Below are 20,631 nucleotides of genomic sequence, written 5' to 3'. Positions count from 1 at the left end.
GTCTCATCCTGTAACTGGAACTAGTTTCATCCAGGGCTTTAAAAAGTAATCACCAACACTGGAAATGATAACAACACAAGATCCAAAGCTCTCTTCACTGCCAAAAGAATGTGTTTTTCCAAGATTATTTACATGGGTTAGCTGTCTCGCTGTAAAATCCCAATGGAGACAAGGACCAAATAGGTTTGATTCCAGTGTAGCTAGGTGAGGCCAACCATGGCGTGAGGGGAGGGGTCTAGGGTTAACCTTGCCTAACTCCATCACAGTAAATATTTCCTGCACCTTGTGTTCTCTAGGACTATAAAGTGTGATAGCTAACCACCATTTATCTCACTGTAAGAGCACACCTTTTTTGGCAGTGAAGGCATAGCCCAGGAGAGTGGAAGTTGAGCTATTACGATTGGAAAGGATTTTTAGTGTTAGTTTAAAAGTCCTTGGATTTTGTTTATTTATATTGACACCCATTTAATGTCACTGACAAAAGCTGTTTTGGCTGAAGGAAGGTTTTTTGCTCCTTTCCCCAGAATTCAATACTCTCACCTTTCCAATTAAGCTATCCAAGCTCACAATAAACATGTCTGGGATTTCCCACAGATCCTCCAGAAAAAACAGGGAAGACCTGACTTGATATTGCTAAGGTGAAAAACCAAGACTTCTTATACCTCACAAAGCTGTGTGTCTTTAAAGGTGACAGATATTTCAATCCCATGCTGTATCTTTGGGGATTGTACTGTATTAAGTTTATGTACCACTTTGGGCCAGGGACTACATACAACTCTGGGTGGGGAGGGTTACCACAGTCCTCCAGGAACCAAAACAATGGAGGGTAACTAAGGGGAATCACTTAGGTTGTAAACACTTCTAGAGAGCTACCATCCCTTGGGTAGTGTTGCCAACTTTCTAATCGCACAAAACCAAACACCCTAGCCCGCCTCTTCCCTGAGGCCCTGCCCCCCCACTCACTACATTCCCCCTCCCTCAGTGGCTTGTTCTCCCCCACCTTCACTCATTTTCACTGGGCTGGGGTAGGGGGTTGGGAAGTGTGAGGGGGTGAGGGCTCTAAATGGGGGTGCAGACTCTGGGGTGGGGCCAGAAATGAGGGTTCAGGGTGTGGGATGGAGCTCCGGGCTGGGGCAGGGAGTTAGGGTGTGGGAGGGGGCGGGAGATGAGGGGTTTGGGGTGGAGGGAGCTTCAGGCTGGGGGCTGAGGGATTTGAAATGTGGGAGGGGGCTGTGGTTGAGGCATGGGGTTGGGGTGTGGGAGGGGTGAGGGCTCTGGGCTAGGGGTGCTGGCTCTGGGGTGGTGCCAGGGATAAAGTGTTTGGGGTGCAGGAGGGGGCTGCAGGCTGAGGGTTGGGGCCAAGGTATTTGGAGTGATGGAGGGGGCAGGAGGGGGTGGGCCAGGGATGAGGGGTTCACGGTATGGGAGGGGGCTCTGGGCTGGGGCAGGGGGTTAGGGTGCAAAGGGGGTGCGGGCTCTGGGCTGGGGCTGGAGATGAGGAGTTTGGGGTGCAGGAGGGGGCTCCAAGTTTGGGGAGGCTGAGGGCTGGGTCAGGGGGTTGGTGCTCGGGGTTGGGGCACGGGCTTACTTTGGGTGGCTCCCAGTCAGCGGCACAGCAGAGCTAAGGCAGACTCCCTGTCTGTCCTGGCTCCATGCTGCATCCCGGAAGTGGCCAGCAGGTCTGGCTCCTAGGTGGGGGGGGAGGGGCAGGAGGTTCCATGGCGTGCACTGCTCTTGCCTGCAGGCACCACCCCCACCCCCCGCTTCCATTGGCTGGGAACCAATGCTCGGGCAGCGCGTGGAGCCCCGTGGCCCCCCTGCTAGGAGCCGGACCTGATGGCCACTTCTGGGGCTCAGCGCAGTGCCCCAGGACAGGTAGGGACTAGCCTACCTTAGTTCCGCAGCACCGCCGACTGGGCCGTTAAAAGCCCAGTCGGTGGTGCTGACCGGAGCCGCTAGGGTCCCTTTTCGACCAGGTGTTCTGGTCAAAAACTGGACACCTGGTCACCCTACCCTCGGGGCGGCTTGCATATATTTGATAAATTGTTTTTTCCAGAGACCAACAGACACAGAAAGGGGTTTTGTCATAATAAGGCTGCATTTAAACTGACTCGGGGCCTTCTTTCTGATCCAGCAAATGGACTGGACCTTCTGTCCAAGAGAAGGCCCCAACCTTGCAGAAGGGTTGGAAAGACTTTGGTCTTCTAGGGCCCCATAAGATTGATGGGTGACTCCTGGTGTGTTTGGTGTGGTGTTTGTATCTGTTTGTTGTTTTTATTATGTTTTCTCTGTAATACTTTTACCTTAAAAATAAATGTGTCTGCTTAGAAAGAGTTGTGTGGTAACTTGTAAATGCTGGCAATACACCATTTATAGCCCTCGGAGAGAATGCAAAGCACAGACCCTGGCCTTCAGGCAAATGGGCTTGCTGAGGATATTGCAGTGTAAGGCAGAGAGCTGTACAGCCTTAAGACTCCCTGGTCCAGAGGAAATAGGACAAGGGTCCCTGCCCAGAGATGGGTGATGGCTAGAGACTGGAGTTTTGATTGGGCACTCCTAGAGTGGACATTGGGGAGGAGGGGAAATTACAGGTGCAGATAGTCTGAAACTGCACACCTATGTCGTACTTCAGAATAAACTCTGAATCCTCATTTAGCTTTCCCCAAAACTGATTCCTCCAGACAGAGGTGCTGGAACAATTTTTATAATGGGGGTGCTGAGAGCCATTGAACCAAACTCTAAACCCTGTATATGATGGAAACCACTTCAAGCCAGGGGGTGCGGTAGCACCCCCAGGACCCCTAGTTCCAGCACCTATGCCTCCAGAGAAGTTAAGATCCTATGAATGGTCTTAATTGCATTATGCTATAGAACCATAGATGAATATAATTTAATTCTTAATACTTTACATTTCAAATGCAACAGGTTTGTCTTGAGCTTACAGTAACTTTGACCTTTTCCTAATTCACATTAAAGACCTTTCCATCAGCTACATTTGCACAAGTGTTTTACACTTCATTTTCATATTCTGTTTTTTGGCTTACATTAGCCATTATGGATCATCATTTTTTGTTACATACTCAAGGACTCTGGACTTGCCATCTTGAATCATATAACATGCTGAAGTTGCCATTTAAATGTTAGCAATGTCAAGCAGTCATGACAGAGGAACAGCATATGAGATACCACTGTTTTCCCCCTGAAGTTAGTGGCTGCTGTGGGAGCTCAGCACCTTGCAGAATTAGCTTCTGCTGTTTCAAGAGTCATACAAGTGACACAGACAATTATTTACCAAATAGACAGATACAAATAAGGCAACAGAGATAAGAGAAAGTAAGCTTAATAGAACACTGCATAAAAACAAAAGTCCAACAACAAATACATTTGTCATGCCTGAAGCTTCAACAGAAGGAAGTGTGACAAGGGAGTGCAAGGACTTAATTCACTCTTCAATGTCAACAGGAGCTGGACATGCTCAGCACAGCAGCATCAGTCCCTAAATCGCATGTATGAGTTTGTATCTGTCTGGGCAAGTCTACACTTAAAATGCTGTAGTGCTCTAATGAAGATGCTCTATGCCGACAGAAGAGAGCTCTCCAGCCAACATAACGCTGTCTACACCAGCACATAGATCGTTAAAACTACATTGCTCAGGGGGTGTGGATTATTATACTGAAGTAATTGTGTAGTGTAGACCAGGGCTTAGTCTTGTTTCTCTGGTATCACATGGAGTAGGATCCTTTTCCTCAGCATGACAGTGCTGATGGAGAACAGAATGCATGGCAATTGTAAGGTAAGACTGGTTGCATAAAATAGGCAATTACTATATTATATCTGGCTGTGGAGTGGAATTACTTTCTTCCCATCAAACGCAGCTTGTTATGCATGTTATGTATGGCTGTTATTTTACATTATTTTTCAATAAAATTTTAAAAATGCCCCATTAGCGAGCCTGTGGGGAGTACTGAACTCAAAATAAGGAAACCATTATTTTTTTGCTCTCCCAGGACTTCATCTGGTGGTTGAATTTTCTGTCAGTACCAGAGAAAATGGGATTCTGTATGGTATTGTACTGAGCTAGCTCTTAAAGCCTGAGGTTAAGCCATTCCTTTTCACCTAAGCCTCCTAAGGCATAGTTTTAAAAGTTTCCTGTATTATTTTAAGAAAGTCTAAATTATATACCTTTTTAAAATAAAATATTAAGAGACAGATTTGGCCCACTCTTAGTCTGTGAGTAGCATTTTACTGTGTGTATCCCCTTTGATTACTTAGGGAACAAAATACTGCTCAGCATGAGTAAGGGGAATAGAATCAGGTCCCCAACATCTTAGTTTTCAAAGTAAATTTTATTAGTTTAAAATACTAAAAGGAAACTCTGAAAATTGTGCCATGTCTTTGAACAATTACTTACTATGTGCCCTGGGGGCTTGCTCAGTGTAACCACTGAATTTTCCCACTATCTGGGGCTCCCAAAAGAATGCATTCTGAGGCATTCACAGCAAACTTGGAAGTGGCCTGAAAACTCTGAGGAGTCATCAAGAAATTACTTTTTTTTAAAAGTCTGTTTAGTTTTTTGATTTTAGCTGAATGTCCCCACAGGCTGATTACTGAGCTATTCAAACCATATCTGCATAGATAAAGTGCACATTTGATTTGAGGTTTCTTTTAATAATGTCTTCCTCCTCTGTAAGGTTTTTTGTTTTGTTTTGTTTTTTAAGTTCCTGATGCAATTAAAAACACCAGTGACTGTGGTAGCTTTAGCTGCAGCTATGATGGAAACTGTATTTGTTGAAGTGGGACAATGTTCACCACTGGTGGTGGAAAAGTAGGTGTTACATTTTTTTAAAGAAATGGTCATGTTACCCCTATTTTCTTTCCTTCCCTTAGTTTAGGTGACTCAGCTTCCCTTATAACTCCTGCCATTTTCTGGTCATCTGAATCAATATTTTCCAGTGACATTCTTACTTACAGGTAATCTTACTTGTATGCGACAGTCAAGAGATGCTCTTCTCACATACCAATCCCTTTGCCAGTCTTTCCTCCTCTCTCCTATATGTGCTAGTAGAAAACATAGTGCTAGATGGCAGATGCTGTTAGCACTTCCAGACTTTTAATATTAATACCTAACATTAGATACTGAATGTTACTAATGCTTATTAGTCTCACTCAAGGCCTGTTCTTGCTTCTATTTGAGTCAGCCTAGTCATGTCTTTAGTACCAAATCAGACCCTTATTGTCTATACTGCAATAAAAAAAACTTAAGGCACCAAGTCTCAGACCCGCGGCATGGTAGAGGCTGGCCTGAGTTAGCTGACTGCCGCTTGTGGGGCTGAGGCTACAGAGCTAAAAATAGCCATGTAGACATTTGAGCTCAGGCTGGAGCCCTGGCTCTAAGACCCTTCTCCCTCGCATGGTCTCAGAATGTCTACACTGCTATTTTTAGCCCCACAGTCTGAGCATCGCAAGTCACAGTCAGCTAACCCAGGCCAGCCGCTACCGTGCCACAGGTCTCTCCTGGCAGTCTAGACATACCCTTAGAGATATTTATCTCTACACAAAGTAACTGAACACTGCACTTTTTTTTTTTTTTTTTTTTTTTTTGCTGGAGGGGAGGAGGATCAGCAGAACAGATTCCTTTCTGTCACTTACAGAAGAGGATCGACCTAATTGCTGCCCACCCTGTTTAGTGGTACATGGTTTCCATGATGGGGAGGAAGTCTGAATTCAGATTTCAGCTCATGTGGCTGGGTGGGTGGGTGGGGGAGGAATCTACTAGGTCTAGTACCTCAGGTGTCTGGGAATGCAAAGGAGCATACTATTCACCTCTGGCCCCAGCTTTGTCTCTCTCTCCCCTGCTGCTGCAGAGTGGCACTGCCTTTTTGGGGGAACCTGAGGTCTTAAGAATCTCTGACCCTCATTTCACCCTGGCCCAAGGTCTATGAGGTACCAAGCCCCTGGCAGCATCCCCCCTGCCCCACAGTGCACTTCTGCCACCTCTTCCTTGCTCCTCCTCCAACAAGATAAATACCCTGCTCTAGCAACAATGAAGACCCTATTCTTAAGAGGGCTTAAGAACCAATTTTGTTGGTTAGGAAGATGAACAAATCACCTGATTTCTAGTAACCAATAACTGACACAATTCACTGATTCAAATGTAATTATAAATCCAACACAGATTCAGATTACTCTGTCTGCTCTCTGCACTTCGAGCAATGAACTGCCACACTCTAATACAAAGCATTCCATAAATAATTTACTTAAACTAATTTACCCTTTGAAATGAATTTAACACTTTTTGATTGAGGTTTGGATCATTTCAGATGGCTTTTTGCTAATTATTTCATAACTTTTACCTGCAAACTTTTGTCAGTTTCAGTAACCGTCACACAAAACAAATAATTGTCATGTTAAAAATGGATTTTAGGATCAATGTTTTAATTACATTTTGTAAATTCTTCAGTGTAAATCAGAGATCTTACCAATGAACTAACCTTGGGTGATTAGCTTCAGACTCAAGACCTTGTAAGGCTGGAATATCTATATAAAGCTCTTGCTGTTCTTTATGTAAAAACTTGCTGATTTATCAATTTCTGCATTTCTGCACAGCATGGAATATTTTGTTCTATTTTCAATTGTCTTGGTCAACTGACTACAAAGAGCACAAAATAGCAATACAAATCTGGAAAACATCTGCAAAAAGGATGCCTATATTTAAACATTGTATTTCCAATTTGAAAAATGTGTCTTTTGATGGTTTGTGTGTTTTTCCCTTAAGAGTTATATAGCAGATATATACAATAGCTTCTAGAAGGTCGTATTCTAGGTCTCTGCTATAGGTATATATGAGCTTGATAGTGCAAGTTGCTGAACACTTCTGGGAGTCACTGAACTTCATGAGCTCCTGTTGAATTCAGTGGGAGTTAAGGTGCTGAGCACCTTGCAGAATCAGGCAGTGTGGTGTATGCTACCAGGGAACGGAGAATAAAAAAACAATATGGACAGAGTTAAAAAAATTGATCTTTTTTTCCATTTGCAACTCAGCTTGATGCTTTTTCCCATTTGTATTTCCATAAGACTTGGTTTGGTGAGGTTGTATATGTATTCTTTGCTGCAATTTCACTCTAATCACAGGGGATAGCTGGGATAAATGGGGAGGGAGCCACATAACATTTTAGATTGTTGACTGGAGCATGAGAGTGACATAATTTTTAAAAGGTGTTTACAAGGTAAATATTTAAACCGACACTGTACCATAGGTGCTGACTCTGGGGCTGGAGCACCCACAGGAAAAAAAAAAGTGGATGCTCAGCATCCACTGGCAGCCTCCCCAATCAGCTCCTCCCCCTCCCCCCAGTGCCTCCCTCCTGCCAGTGATCAGCTGTTCAGCAGCAAGCAGCAAAGGGGTAGGAATGGGGCAGGAAGAGGTGGAGTAGGGGCAGAGCGGGAGCAGGAAGAGGCGGGGCGGGTGGGGGTGGAATGGGGGAGGGGTCTGGGGCAGAACAGGGGTCGAGCACCCCCCCAGCAACTCAGAAAGACAGCGTCTCTGCACTGTATTTTAGAAGGAACTTCAGTGTTTCTAATGTCAGAGTTACTTGAAAGAAAATAGAAATGTAATCACCTGTTTTATAACCTAAATAGCAAAGGACCAAATTCTCTCCCCTGCACAGAGAGCAAACAAACAGGTTTGGCACAGGGTGGAGAATCCTCCTAGAGAGCACCTAGCACAGCTGCTCCAAGCTCACTAATGCTGCCCTAAAACTGCAGTTGCCTTTATTGTCAGCTGCACCATTCCCTTATGCTATGGAGTTGGCCAGTAGATCTGCATTATTATTGTTGCCTCTTTTTGACCCGAGTGTCTCATCAGAGTTTAGGGCCCTGAGGATGATCCAGCTGGGGGTAGAAATTGACTATGGAGTCTGGAATTTTCATTTGATGCAATCTTGTTTGATTACAAGGAATATACAAACTCCTGCTTCTCCAACTGCAGGAGGAATCAAAACAAAAGGATAATTTCTTTGAAAATAGCCTCAAGCCTCTTTATACAACACCAGACGCAAAAACTCACTAGGGTCATACACTGGGCTTATACGCTGCTGCTTGGCTTTCTTGCTTTTTGCCTCTGTCTCTCTGCTATTCTCTGCACTCAGCTTGTCTTCTTTCTGTCTCTCTCACACACCGACGCACCCTTGGTCACAATACCCAGTGGAACACCTTCTGCACATGGTGCTAATTTCTGGGTAGACGATATGGGTGTGTGGGAGCATGCCTCCCAGCTCAGGTAGACAGGCACACACTAACTCTGTTTGAGCTAGTGTGCTAAAAGTAGCAGTGTGAACGTGGTGGCATGGGCAGCAGCATGGGCTAACTGCCAGAGTATATTGTAGGGTTGCCAACTTTGTAATATTTAAAAACCGGGCACTCCAGCAGGAGTGCCAGAACCTCCCTTGCCCCTCGCACGCCCCGCCTCTCCCCCTGTCCCCCCATTGCTTGCTGCTTTGTCCTCTTCCCCATTCCCCTCTACCTGGGTTGGGAGGGACTCTCCTGCAGAGCCAGTACTGGAAGCTGTAATTGCCCGACACAGGTAGGAGGCAGCCCTGGCTGAGTAGGGGTTGGTGCGGGTGATGACCGGCACCTCCCCGCCTCCCTCACCTGCAGTAACTGGACTTCGGGTATCCAGTCAGATCTGACCGAACACTCAGGCCCCCCCCTTTTCAACTGGATTTTCCGGTCGAAAACCAGACACCTTGCCACTCTAAGTACATGCCGCCCGACCTCTAAGAGCCATTGAGTGGCTGGCCTGTGCTGCCATCCATGCTGCATTGTCTACACTGCTATTTTTAGCATGTTAGCTCAAGCAGAACTATCATGTGTCTGTCTACCCATGCTGGGAAGCAAATACTCCCAGCTGCAGTTTAGATATATCCTATTAGGCCTTGTTTTAGGTGTGGCACCTTAAGTGTTTCTTACAACTATCTTAAGTGAAGGGTGCATTCACACATCAGTTTTACTGAGGTTTTAACTCAACCCGCAACAAGGTTTCACCCTGCTCACAATATTATTGATCTACCACCATGCCATGTATAAACCACCTCTCTATACTGGTGCAAAAAGAGTCATGGTACAGGGATTATGGGGTACAAGCTCTCATGCATGAACTCCTTACCACCTGCCCCCATCTCCACTGTGAAACTGTAGCAGTTCCCTTAAAATATCCCCAGAGGAGAAAGCAGGATTTGTCCCTCAGGAAACGTTTACTGGAAAATAATAATAATACAAAATCACTGTTTTTGTATCTCCATAAATATAAATGGTACTTTTGTCTCTTAATGACTGTTTCCATTTTACTGCAACTTCCCACCAAGGAGTTATGCGCTAAACATAATCAGTGGATGATTGCATGAGGGAGGCTGAAGTCTTTATCAGCTGTTTTAAAGCATTCTGTATTGAAGCTTCTGTACAACAGAATTTGTGTTACCTAGGTTGTGCTCTTCTTAAAGAATATTCAAGCTATCAGACCATGGTGTTTAGGCCTCTGGGTAGGACTTTACTTGTTCATGTGTTTGTATATAGGGTTAGGGAATCACTTTTTAACCATTTAATGGATCAACACAAGCTTTTATATTCAGTCTACATACCACAGAATTCATCCACAAAAAGGTAGCCTTTACTAATGGACAATACATAGAAACTGGATGTATGTCTGACAAGTGGTTGGTAGGACTGTCTCATAATAGTCTTATTTTGATGCTTCTGATGTAGTAACTTCTGATACTCAAGGGATGTTGTTGACCTCCTTTGTTACAGAGTTTAAGGGGGCAAGGATATCACACATTGATTAAACACTATCAGTTGTTCCACGACTGTGGAATAGCCCAAAAGAGTCATCCCAAAAGTATGGATAGACAGAGGTTCCCTGCATTACAGAAACAAAGTTCACTGATATAAATTAATAATCATTGGAAGAAAGAGAAGCCATCTGAGAAACTGTTTGAGAGGGAATTACAATTCCCCCATATACCAGCATAGTGCATTCCGCATTCCAAATTTCATGTAATATGCATAAAAATTTATAAACATATTTTGTACATTTTTATATATAAAATGTTTTATATGGCATCTTTTCACTCTGAAAGACAACAAACCCTTTCATATATAATGGGCTAAGTCATCCTCATCGCTGAATGGAGATACCCCAAAATTCACAAATCTAGACCAGCGCCACTGAGGCCTAGTCCACACTAGAAAAGTTTTGCTGGTATAGCTATACTGGCAAAACCCTCCTAGTGTAGCTGCAGTTATACCAGCAAAAAAAAAAAAAGTGTTCTTGCCAGTATAGCTTATACTGGTTTAGCAAGCAAAATACATGAATGCTATGTTGTCTGGACTCTATGGTATCAGTCCCCAGCAATCAATAGGGGTAAATAAATTCAGCGCCAACTTCTATTAATTTACAATAAGCAACCAATAGTAATGGAATTCCAGGGGGAACTCAGGCATGAGGATTTCCCTGGAAATCTTTGGACATTAATTGGCCCAGATGGCCAAGCCCCCTAAGTATAACTCTTTCTCAAAGCGCAAGGACTCCTTCCTCCCCCACCCAGGCAGGAGTGATGGTAATGAGTGAGATATGAGAGAGAGAGATAGTACGCTGTAATGCAAATACCTCAGGTTTCAGGGCTGCACAAGGATGGACACTGCAAAACAGTAACCGTATGGCAAAGGGGAAATTCTGCCTAAGTACAGATGTAGAGTAATACTTTCAACAACACTGTAGTCCCACTTTCAACAATGATTTACAAATTTAGGAGCCAAAGTCTTATTGAAAGTCAATTTTGAAAATGAAATTTAGGGTCCTAGGTTACTTAATTGCTTTTGAAAATTGTACCTGCAGTGACAAATCAAAAGCTATCTAGTATTTGCTTAAAGTCCTTAAATACTTTAGCATAGAATGGATAGAAGTGAATATATTGTTTTCTGAAATTAGGAGGACAAATTGACTTACGTGTTTCTTTAATATGCCTTTTCTTTTGAGGAAACCATAAATTTTAATGAAGTTGAATCTAAATTCAGGTATTTTAGATCACTTGATTCAGAAACATCTGGGTTTCCCCTCCTCTCCCTGGCAGTGTAACAATCACAAGGTGCATGGCAAAACAGAGCTTCACTCAATAATTCACACTATGGCAGATCAAATGACTGTGAAAGTGAGTTCTGAGAAAAGAGAATGAGGAGTACTTGTGGCACCTTAGAGACAAACAAATTTATTTGGGCATAAGCTTTCATGGGCTAAAACCCACTTCATCGGATGCATGCAGTGGAAAGTACAGTAGGAAGATATATATACACATAGAACATGAAAAAATGGGTGTTGCCATACCAACTATAACGAGACTAATGAATTAAGGTAGGCTATTATAAGCAGGAGAAAAAAAAACTTTTGTAGTGATAATCAGGATGGCCCATTTCAAACAGTTGACAAGAAGGTGTGAGTAACAGTAGGGGGAAAATTAGCATGGGGAAATAGTTTTTACATTGTGTAATGACCCATCCACTCCCAGTCTTTATTCAAGCCTAATTTAATGGTGTCCAGTTTGCAAATTAATTCCAATTCTGCAGTTTCTCACTGGAGTCTGTTTCTGAAGTTTTTTTGTTGGAGAATTGCGACTTTTAGGTCTGTAACTGAGGAGGAGGTTGAAGTGTTCTCCGACTGGTTTTTGAATGTTATAATTCTTGACGTCTGATTTGTGTCCATTTATTCTTTTGCATAGAGACTGTTTGGCAACACCCATTTTTTCATGTTCTCTGTGTATATATATATTCCTACTGTATTTTCCACTGCATGCATCCGATGAAGTGGGTTTTAGCCCACGAAAGCTTATGCCCAAATAAATTTGTTAGTCTCTAAGGTGCCACAAGTACTCCTCCTTCTTTTTGCTGATACAGACTAACACAGCTACCACTCTGAAATCTGAGTTCTGAGATTTACATAAGAGAATTGCTCAGCAAAAGCCATCAATCACTATGACAGCCAGCAGTGCAATTGTCCAGCTAATGTGCGGAGGTGTTGTAAATGATCAGAATCCCTTTCATTTGCAGATAGGTGGTAATTCTTTCTTTTATTTGAGTAGTAAGCACATCAGAAGGGAAACCTGATTTTTCTTTAATCCCTTAAATGTCTTTTTCTAAGACCAGTACTTACATTTGCTGATATTTAGCACTGCAATTCTGGCCTGAAAATATGCACTGTATAAAAATGACCCAGACTGTTTTTCCTGACATAGAAACAGTATGTGAAATGCACTAATGGTATCTACCTACACTTGTTGTTAAATGTGTTTTTACAAAAAAGAGGGGAAAAATGGTATTGGGAAATACCAGTTTCTGTTCTAGTGTTACAGAAAATACAAAATATTTGTTACTTGAATAACAAATGGAAGAATTCCAAAATGTTGTGTTTATTAATAGTACTTCAAATCTGTTTGGAGTCAATAATTTTTAGTCTGCATTATAGAAATAACACACTAATCTTGAGAGCTTCTAAAATCATATCAGCTTTGTATATTGTCCGACATTAAATCTGGCGAGTCAATAGGGTAAAATGTCAGTGCAAACTGAAATGACTGCTACACAGTATGGTGACTTGCTCAAACATCAGACAGTGTACTAGGTTAGCAATTTTGCAGAATAATGTGTACTTCGTAGTCTTAATCAGTAGTATCAGAAATGTTCACTGCAGGAGAAAGTCATCCCAGTATGGAGGCCTACTAAAGGCCCTATGCATTTTTTAAATATTTCTTAAATCTAAAGTGATTAAGGGGATGCATAGTCTTTTATGAGCCCCCTGCCCTGGGATAAATTTCACCCTGCTAGTAAAAGATGCACAGTTTAAAAATCATCTATATATGTTGCTCTTAAAAAAACTAAGAAAAAGTTGTTCCACTGAACTACTCATTTTTCTTCAATTAGTGGCATCTTCTTTGTAAAGTAATTAGGACCTTGGATATTAAATTTGGCCTGTATCATTAGCCATCATTGATGAAGACTTCATAGAACGGCTCAGGAAGGAAATTCCAAGCTTGTATTTGTTCTCTTGATCCTGGGCTGGATCTTCATTTAACTCAGAGCAGTATATAGGAATAATCTGCATGTTTGACTGTGGCGGGATTTTGGGGGAGAGGCAGGGGATATGGGATTGCTGGCAAGAATGAGCAGGAGAAACTTGCTGAGTTTTTGTAATGCTAATGTGCACTAGTTTGGAGGTTCTTTCCATAGTACAACACATTTTGGCCCAGTATGTCTCTTCACAGATTCCTGTGCACATTGCATTAAGGCTTCTATTCAACAAAGCACTGAAATAAATCTTACCTTTTAAAGTATATGCTTAAATTAAACATATTTAAGCAAGTGCTTAAAGTTAAGCAGATGCGTAAGTGCTTTGATGAATTAGAGCCAAATTCTACCATATATTGCACTCGTGGAACTGAATTTTTACCTTTTGACTTTACTGGAAATTCAGTGGAATCCATTGCTATATAATGTGTGGGTTTTTATGTTTTTGTTTTTGTTTTTTAAAATACCGGTAATAAAATTCCTTTCTTTGAAATTCTAGTATTATCTGCTCTGATCATTCTTTGACCTGTATATAGACTCCAGATACACATTTCTCATTAATAGACTCATCACTGTATCCATGAGCTAACAAGGGCAGCAAAAATAAACACTTTTTTTAACTCAAGTTAAATGATCTCTCCAGGTTGTTAAGCATCTTTATGTCTTCAATAAATTGGATGTTTTCAGTTCTTAAGCATGTTGTTTTTCAACCTAATTAAAGGTACTAAGAACTGATGTTTACCAGACTTTATGACAGCAGGAACATTTTATTGGATAATGTACTGGTACATTCAGTGAAACTTTGAAGCTAGTGGGTGAGATAACTACACTTCATGTAGGATAAATGTAAAAAGCAATTAAGCTACTTTATGGAATAAGATAGCTGAAACAATAGGAGTCACCACCCAAAAGGCAGGTCATGTGCAAGTCCACTCAGGAATTTGAGCTATCTAAGCAGAAGAGTTTCACTGGGGCTGAATGCAAACAAAGGAGCTGGGTACTGTTTGATGGAGCTGTGTGTGAGAGAGACAGAAGCAGCAGAAACTCCACGGAAGTGGACAGAAAGCTGTAGGAAGTCCCATCAGTTTCTCTCTATTAATGGAAACAATCTACAAGGTTCTGAATATTGGCTAACCGTTCAGGTCAAAAGGATAACAGTATGTTAGGCAGAAAGGAGGATGAGACTGAGATGTCTATTTAATCACATTGAGATTTATTATTTTACATTTACCTAAGACTTTTGGGCTAAACTGTGCCATTTAGGCACAGATGTGAGTATGGAGCATGTCACTGTAAACCAATTCATTATTGTCTTTTTCAGTCTGCTGATGGACAGAATAAAACAGTGATACATGGTCATATTTTACTCTGTGAAATGGGCCATCCTGATTACCACTACAAAAGTTTTTTTTCTCCTGCGGATAATAGCCCACCGTAACTGGTCTCGTTATAGTTGGTATGGCAATACCCATTTTTTTCATGTTCTCTGTGTATATATATCTTCCTACTGTATTTTCCACTGCATGGATCCGATGAAGTGGATTTAAGCCCACGAAAGCTTATGCCCAAATACATTTGTTAGTCTCTAAGGTGCCACAAGTACTCCTCGTTCTTTTTGCTGATACAGACTAACACGGCTACCACTCTGAAAATTTTTATAAATGGAACAGTAGTTCCATGCACAGAATAAAGATGGAATATGTTTCTAAGAAGAACCCCATTTATCTCAATTTAATTTTGAAGCCTATTTCTGGTGACCTGTGCCAGCATTACTAAAGGAAAATAACAAGTTTTAAATATGAAAATAGCTGAACCATATGTTGAATACTTTTTCTATCAGTTGCAAGACTGACCGAGCTTCTGACTAACCAAAGAACAGTGGTGTTTACACTGTCTTTAGTTGCAAAGCAAGAAACTGAGTGGCTTGTAGGAATTTATGGATTTTAAGTAAGCAAATATCTATGATTTAATAATACCTATTAAAATATAGAAAACTAGAGAACACTAGACAACAAAAATAAATATCCCCAAAGAAATTCCAGAAATAGCAGTCTGTTGGGTTCATACCAGTGCTCAACATGCCCTCCAGCATCTCAGAGAGAAGGGCATAAAAGGGGGGCAGTCTCCAGTTCCTTCACTCTAGTTCTTTTGCTAAGACAGAATGTCTATTGCTAAGGACTTGGCAGTCGTAGGGAAGGAGGGCAGGTTGTGGAATACATGTTCACGCACATCTGAAAGAACCACAGTTACTGTAGGAAAACTGCTGTTCTTTGAGTGATTGTCCACATGTATTCCGCTTCTGGTGACTCACTCACAAGCAGATTTGTATTCCGGAGGTGGTGCTCAGAGTCTATTGGGATTATGGACTGCAGGACAGCTCTGCCAAACTGGTTTTTGGATCTGGAGACCTCCAGCAAGAAGTTAGATGCTCAGTCTACTTCAATGATGACTGCCGGACAGATCTGCCAAAGTGGGCATGGGATTTAGAGCCCTCAAGCAAGCAGTAGTGCTGGGAGAAGCTGTCAGCTGAACTTCAGGTAGTTGCTCTACAAATCAATGAGATTGGGACACCTCACAGGGAATCAGCAGAGACTGCCTGAGCTCTGGTGGAATGGGTCTTAATCTTTCCATGTGTGTCTGTCTAAGTGACCCATCATGAAGCATATTTTCACACAGTTTGAGATCCATTTTGACATCCTTTGGGTGAACATAGGTTGATCTTTCTTTATGTCAGCAAATGTAAGGAACAATCTAGGAGAGTTCTTAAATGGCTTTGTTCTGTGTATATAGTAAGAAACAGACCTGACAACATCCAACGGGTAGAGTTTAGCCTCTCTCCATTTGGCATGAAACTTGGGGAAGAAGACAGGTATGTGGATCATCTAGTTAAGATGAAAGTCAGACACCATTTTAGGTAAAAACCTTGAGTAAGGTCTTAGTCACTGTGCCATTTTGGAATACTGTAGAAGGTGGTCCTGCCATGAAGGCCTCAATTTCTCCCATACTACTGGCTGAGGTTTTGTTCTCAGATTCATGAGGTCAGTGTAGCAAAAATGTCAGGGCCATGCTGGCCTATCATTTTCATTAGAGCTGTGTCTGGCTTGACCTTCAGGGGAATTTGGAGGGTGGGCATACATGAGCCCTATTGAGCCTGGGATCAGAAAGGCATCTGATAGGGAAGTGAAGGATGTTCTGGATGACTCTGTGGCAGAGGAATGGTATTTCCTTAATGCTGAATGGGCTCTGGAGCCTGGAGAGGACTGGCATGTTACTAGGGTACTGTGGGAGGTGGTCTGGTCTGATGAACAGTCTTCTCACTTTCCAGTGCCAACAAATCACATTCAGAGCTCTCCAAAAGGAAGAACTTAAGTTGCAACTCCCTAGATTTTTGGCTTCTTTATGAAAAGGAACAGCATATAAAGTATTTTCATGGTGTATGTGTTTTTTCCAGACACAAGACAAGTATTTTAGAATTCAGGTATTCCATTAATAGTTGATATACATGAATATTGACTTTAGAATATAAGATGGGACTTGAACTCATGTCCTTTGAAAAGACGGTGGTGTGAATGGTAAATAGTTTGAGAACCACTAACCTAATTAATACATCATGCTTGACACTCACACATAAATTACATTTTAGGCCTGGTGACATACAGATATAAATATTAAAGGTCTTTACATTAACTCCTGCTTTCTGAATTTAGGTGAACCGGGTGCACAAGAATGTCAGGAAAGAGGGATTTAAGCAAAAATGAATATTGTACCCAAAAGAAGAATAGAACTATGGTCTGTCAAAAACAAATTCATGTTTATGTAGCACACTAATAAAACAGATGACATTCAGAAATAAGTATGCAATATTAGTGTAGCATCAGTTTTGTGACTACTCAATAATAGCTAATAACAGCTAACCAGTAACCAGCATTCCTAGAGACCACATTATGTAATCTCCCTTCATTAAATATTTCCAGAAATTAAGTGCTGAAAGTATTTGTAATATTCCCAAAATGTCCCCAGAATGAGAGTCTCTATGCAAAACCATATATCAATCATTCATATAAGTGATAATGTCAGAGTAATAACAGTACAGAATTGGTTTAGACTTTTGCAAAAGAAGTGTGATCCACATTTTGTCAGATTTAATAATGTAGTAAACAAGATTCTTTATCTTAACACTTTCATGTTTTAATTTAGTACCCAATACTGATAAATAATTTAAAGTAACATTTTGCTTTGCATTAATCCCTGGGTATGAGTTTACAGTAAAAGTGCTGTCTGTTTAAAAATAACCAATAATCATAGAAAATATAAACAGCAATTCTAGAGTGATACAAAGTAGCAACATTTACATTTTTACATCTCTTTTTATTATTCATACTTCAAACAGGAAATTCTACAGCTCAACAGATGCTTGCAGTTTGTTCAGTTGCCAATGAAGGTCTCATGCACTACATCTTTTGGGGGGCCAGATCCCATTACCTTAGAAGTCAATTTGGATTCACCATTGACTAACATGCAAGCAAGACTGGACACTTGACTATCAATACTTTGTATCAGAATAGAAAAAGAATATTTCAGTTTTTTCATGTGATTTTTTTTTTAAATTGACATTGCTACTACAAGTCCCTGCATGATAAGATCATGTACAGGTATATTAGCAGCTATGATTTACTACTGCAGTAAAGATGTTGTCCAATGAAAAATGACTTGCCCATAGATAGATGTCCTCTGGAGGTATTAATTTAGCATGTTATAATGAAGAGCTTGCTGATGATGATACACAGTAGTTTAAATAATAAAAATAGCATTTTTTAAAAAAGAAAATGTTTTATTACTTTAATTTGGGGGGGAGCACTTTCCAGTATTTGATTTACTTGACACACACACAAAACCTTTTCATGATTTAGAATTAAACCTGCATGTTGTCCTTGAAACAATACAAATGAGAGTACTGTATTGGTCCTCAGATCTATGTCTACCATCCTGATTGAAGAAAAAAAGTGCACCTACAAAACCATGTAAGTTGGATGGCAAAATATGTAGAATTATCACCAGCAAACACTGTTGCTACCTTAGTGATTCTCAACTATTTCCATAATATGACACCATGTTCCCACAGAGGAAAAATAGTTTGGGACCTTCTTATCTAGCAAAAAATAAAGGTGGTGTGGGGGAGATGATTACAACTTTCCTACAAGTCCTGACCCTCAGGTTGAGAATCCATGGACTACATGATATCCATGTATTAACATAGAGGAATGGTCTGTTGTGTTACCATAGTTGCATGTATAAATCAAACAACGACTGGCCTGTCACAGTGTAGATATGCCCTAAGTCAGAGGTTCTCAACTTTTTTCTCTTGGAGGGTCCCCACCCCCCACATACTATAAAAACTCCACAGCTCACTTCTGCCACAACAACTGTTTTTCTGCATTGTTAGGGGGTAGCAAGCAGGGCAACGGCCCGGGCCCCCTGCCACATGGGGCCCCGCAGATCTAAGTTGCTCAGGCTTCACTTTCAGCCCTGAGTGGCGGGGCTCAGGGTGCTGGGCTTCAGTCCCTTGCCGTGGGGCTTCAGCTTTCTGCCCTGGGCCCCAGCAAATCTAATGCTGGCCCTCAGGCCCAGGGCAGAAACCTTGGCAAGCCCCCTGAAACCTGCTCGTGGTCCCCCAGGGGACCCCGGACCCCGGTTGAGAACCACTGCCCTAAGTTACCATATGTCAGTGCTAGACTGAAGATCTCACTGTGGGTGCCTGAGCCCCATGTAGCTCTGTAATGAAGGTATATGATCAGTATAGCCTCTCACAGGGAAAGTTTTAATGTCTGACGTTTCAAATGCAGAATGTGACTGTTTCTGTGACTTAGACGAGATTTTTTTTTTAAATTTAAATACCTTATGGAAAAATTTGATAGTCACATTGAGTTTAGTCTTGTAACTCTCATACACTTAGAGAAGTCAAATACATAGTGTACCAATATACAGCAATGTTTAATTGCCTCTCTCACTCAGCACAGTGTGCAATAATTCTTATCTGTTGTACACCAGGAGGAATCCAGAAGCACAATACAATTGCAGTGCACAATAAATGTCAGTGCTGTTTCTTTCTTTAGGCCACTAAAAGTTACTACTCTGCAACTTGTGTTTTCATCTTCAGTGGAGAGCTGCAATATAGCAGCATCAGTGTCTACTAGCAAGGGCGCTGGGCATTCATAAATCAGTGCAGCTCTGACTGCTAGAGAAGCAAAACGGGAGACCGACCCCATTGCCAATTTTCCTAGTCTAAGGGTGAGCACTTCAACCGGTCAAGTCAGCCTCCTTCACTGTTTGGAAGATACAAAGCAGCTTGACTGTCCCCTGAAGGAATCAAGATAGTTTCTCTCCTTTTTGGATGAGTGTCTGTCTCTCTCTATATATACAGGCACTCAGACATTGGTTCTGTGCGTGTGTGAATGTTTTCTTGTTATACATGGGCTAAGACTCTCTGTGCTATTTGCTATTTACATAACTCGGTAAATAGTAACAGGTCCGACGTTTCTAGGAATTTCCCTGTAGAAAATGGAAGAAGAGGGATGGTCGTTAGCATATCCCTGCTTCCCACCCCCACCCCTCTTTTGTCTCCCTCTGCCGTGTTCGTAGAGCAGAGCTGAACCCCAGACTCACCTGTCGTCGTTCTGCCATCCTTGGTCTCCCAGCAGCAAATCCCGAAACCTGTACCTGGGAGGAAGAGGAGGCACCTCACTCTCCAGATCCACCATCCTACCCTGGCAGCCAAAGCCTCTCCCCCGCGGCTCAAATAGCAACAATCCGACAAGGAAGCAGGAAACCGAACGGGTTGCCCCAAGCCAGTGCCGGCGTTAAACACACAAAGGCAGAGAGCAGCCTCGAGTCCTGTGCTGGGAAGGGGACGCTCCACAGCATCTGAACCAGTCCCAGCCTCTCTTGCAGAACGGAGAACGAGGAGAACCGGGGTCGAAAGTTATTTTCTTGCAGCCGCCGCTGTTCGCAGCCTTTCTCTAGGAAGCAGGTGCGGCGGACAGGCAGGGACCAGGGCTGCATTAGATGCACACACAGCTCGCAGGCTCTGGGTTGACAACAAAGAGATGCCTGCCATACGCAGCCATGCAAATGATATTTGGAGCTGCCGCTGGCGGGCCAACCAATGCGATTAACTCTCATTAGCATAGCCCAGAGAAGGTGAGGGGAATCTATCATCGCCAACCAATGGGATTAAATATATTAGCATAATGTAGCTGTGGGATTTTCTCAATCCCAGACACAGGGCTGGAGCAGCAGCAGAGCCCTGTGGATGCAGGTATAGTCTCAGGGATGCCCAAAAGTCTCCTTCAGAGAGAGGCATTGCACCAGATATGGATATACGGGACACGTGTAACCATGCCCATCCCTACCCCAGGATACCAGGGGACCTCTACACCCAGGCTGGCACAGGGGAGGGGCAGAAGCTGGGTGTGGCCAGGCTGGAAGATAGAGAGGAAGCACCTGGACGGACCTGTGTCCTGC

The 20,631-nt window shown here is 42.4% G+C and overlaps 1 protein-coding gene across 4 annotated transcripts in view; it reads right to left on the bottom strand.

Annotated features, from left to right (window-relative positions):
* The window catches only part of KCNT2 (potassium sodium-activated channel subfamily T member 2), a 293,338-nt gene extending 273,470 nt beyond the window's left edge, over positions 1 to 19,868 (bottom strand). For all 4 annotated transcript variants that reach the window (XM_065409271.1, XM_065409272.1, XM_065409273.1 and 1 more), the window contains exon 1: positions 19,774 to 19,868. In XM_065409271.1, the coding sequence (XP_065265343.1) occupies positions 19,774 to 19,868 (95 nt within the window). The remainder of the gene's footprint in view (positions 1 to 19,773) is intronic.
* Between the last annotated feature and the right edge of the window lie 763 nt (positions 19,869 to 20,631).

Source organism: Emys orbicularis, chromosome 8 (genome assembly GCF_028017835.1).
Source record: "Emys orbicularis isolate rEmyOrb1 chromosome 8, rEmyOrb1.hap1, whole genome shotgun sequence".
NCBI classification, from domain to species: Eukaryota; Metazoa; Chordata; order Testudines; family Emydidae; genus Emys; species Emys orbicularis.
Note: the sequence above shows the minus strand (reverse complement) of the source record. Positions and strands in the feature narration are given on the sequence as shown.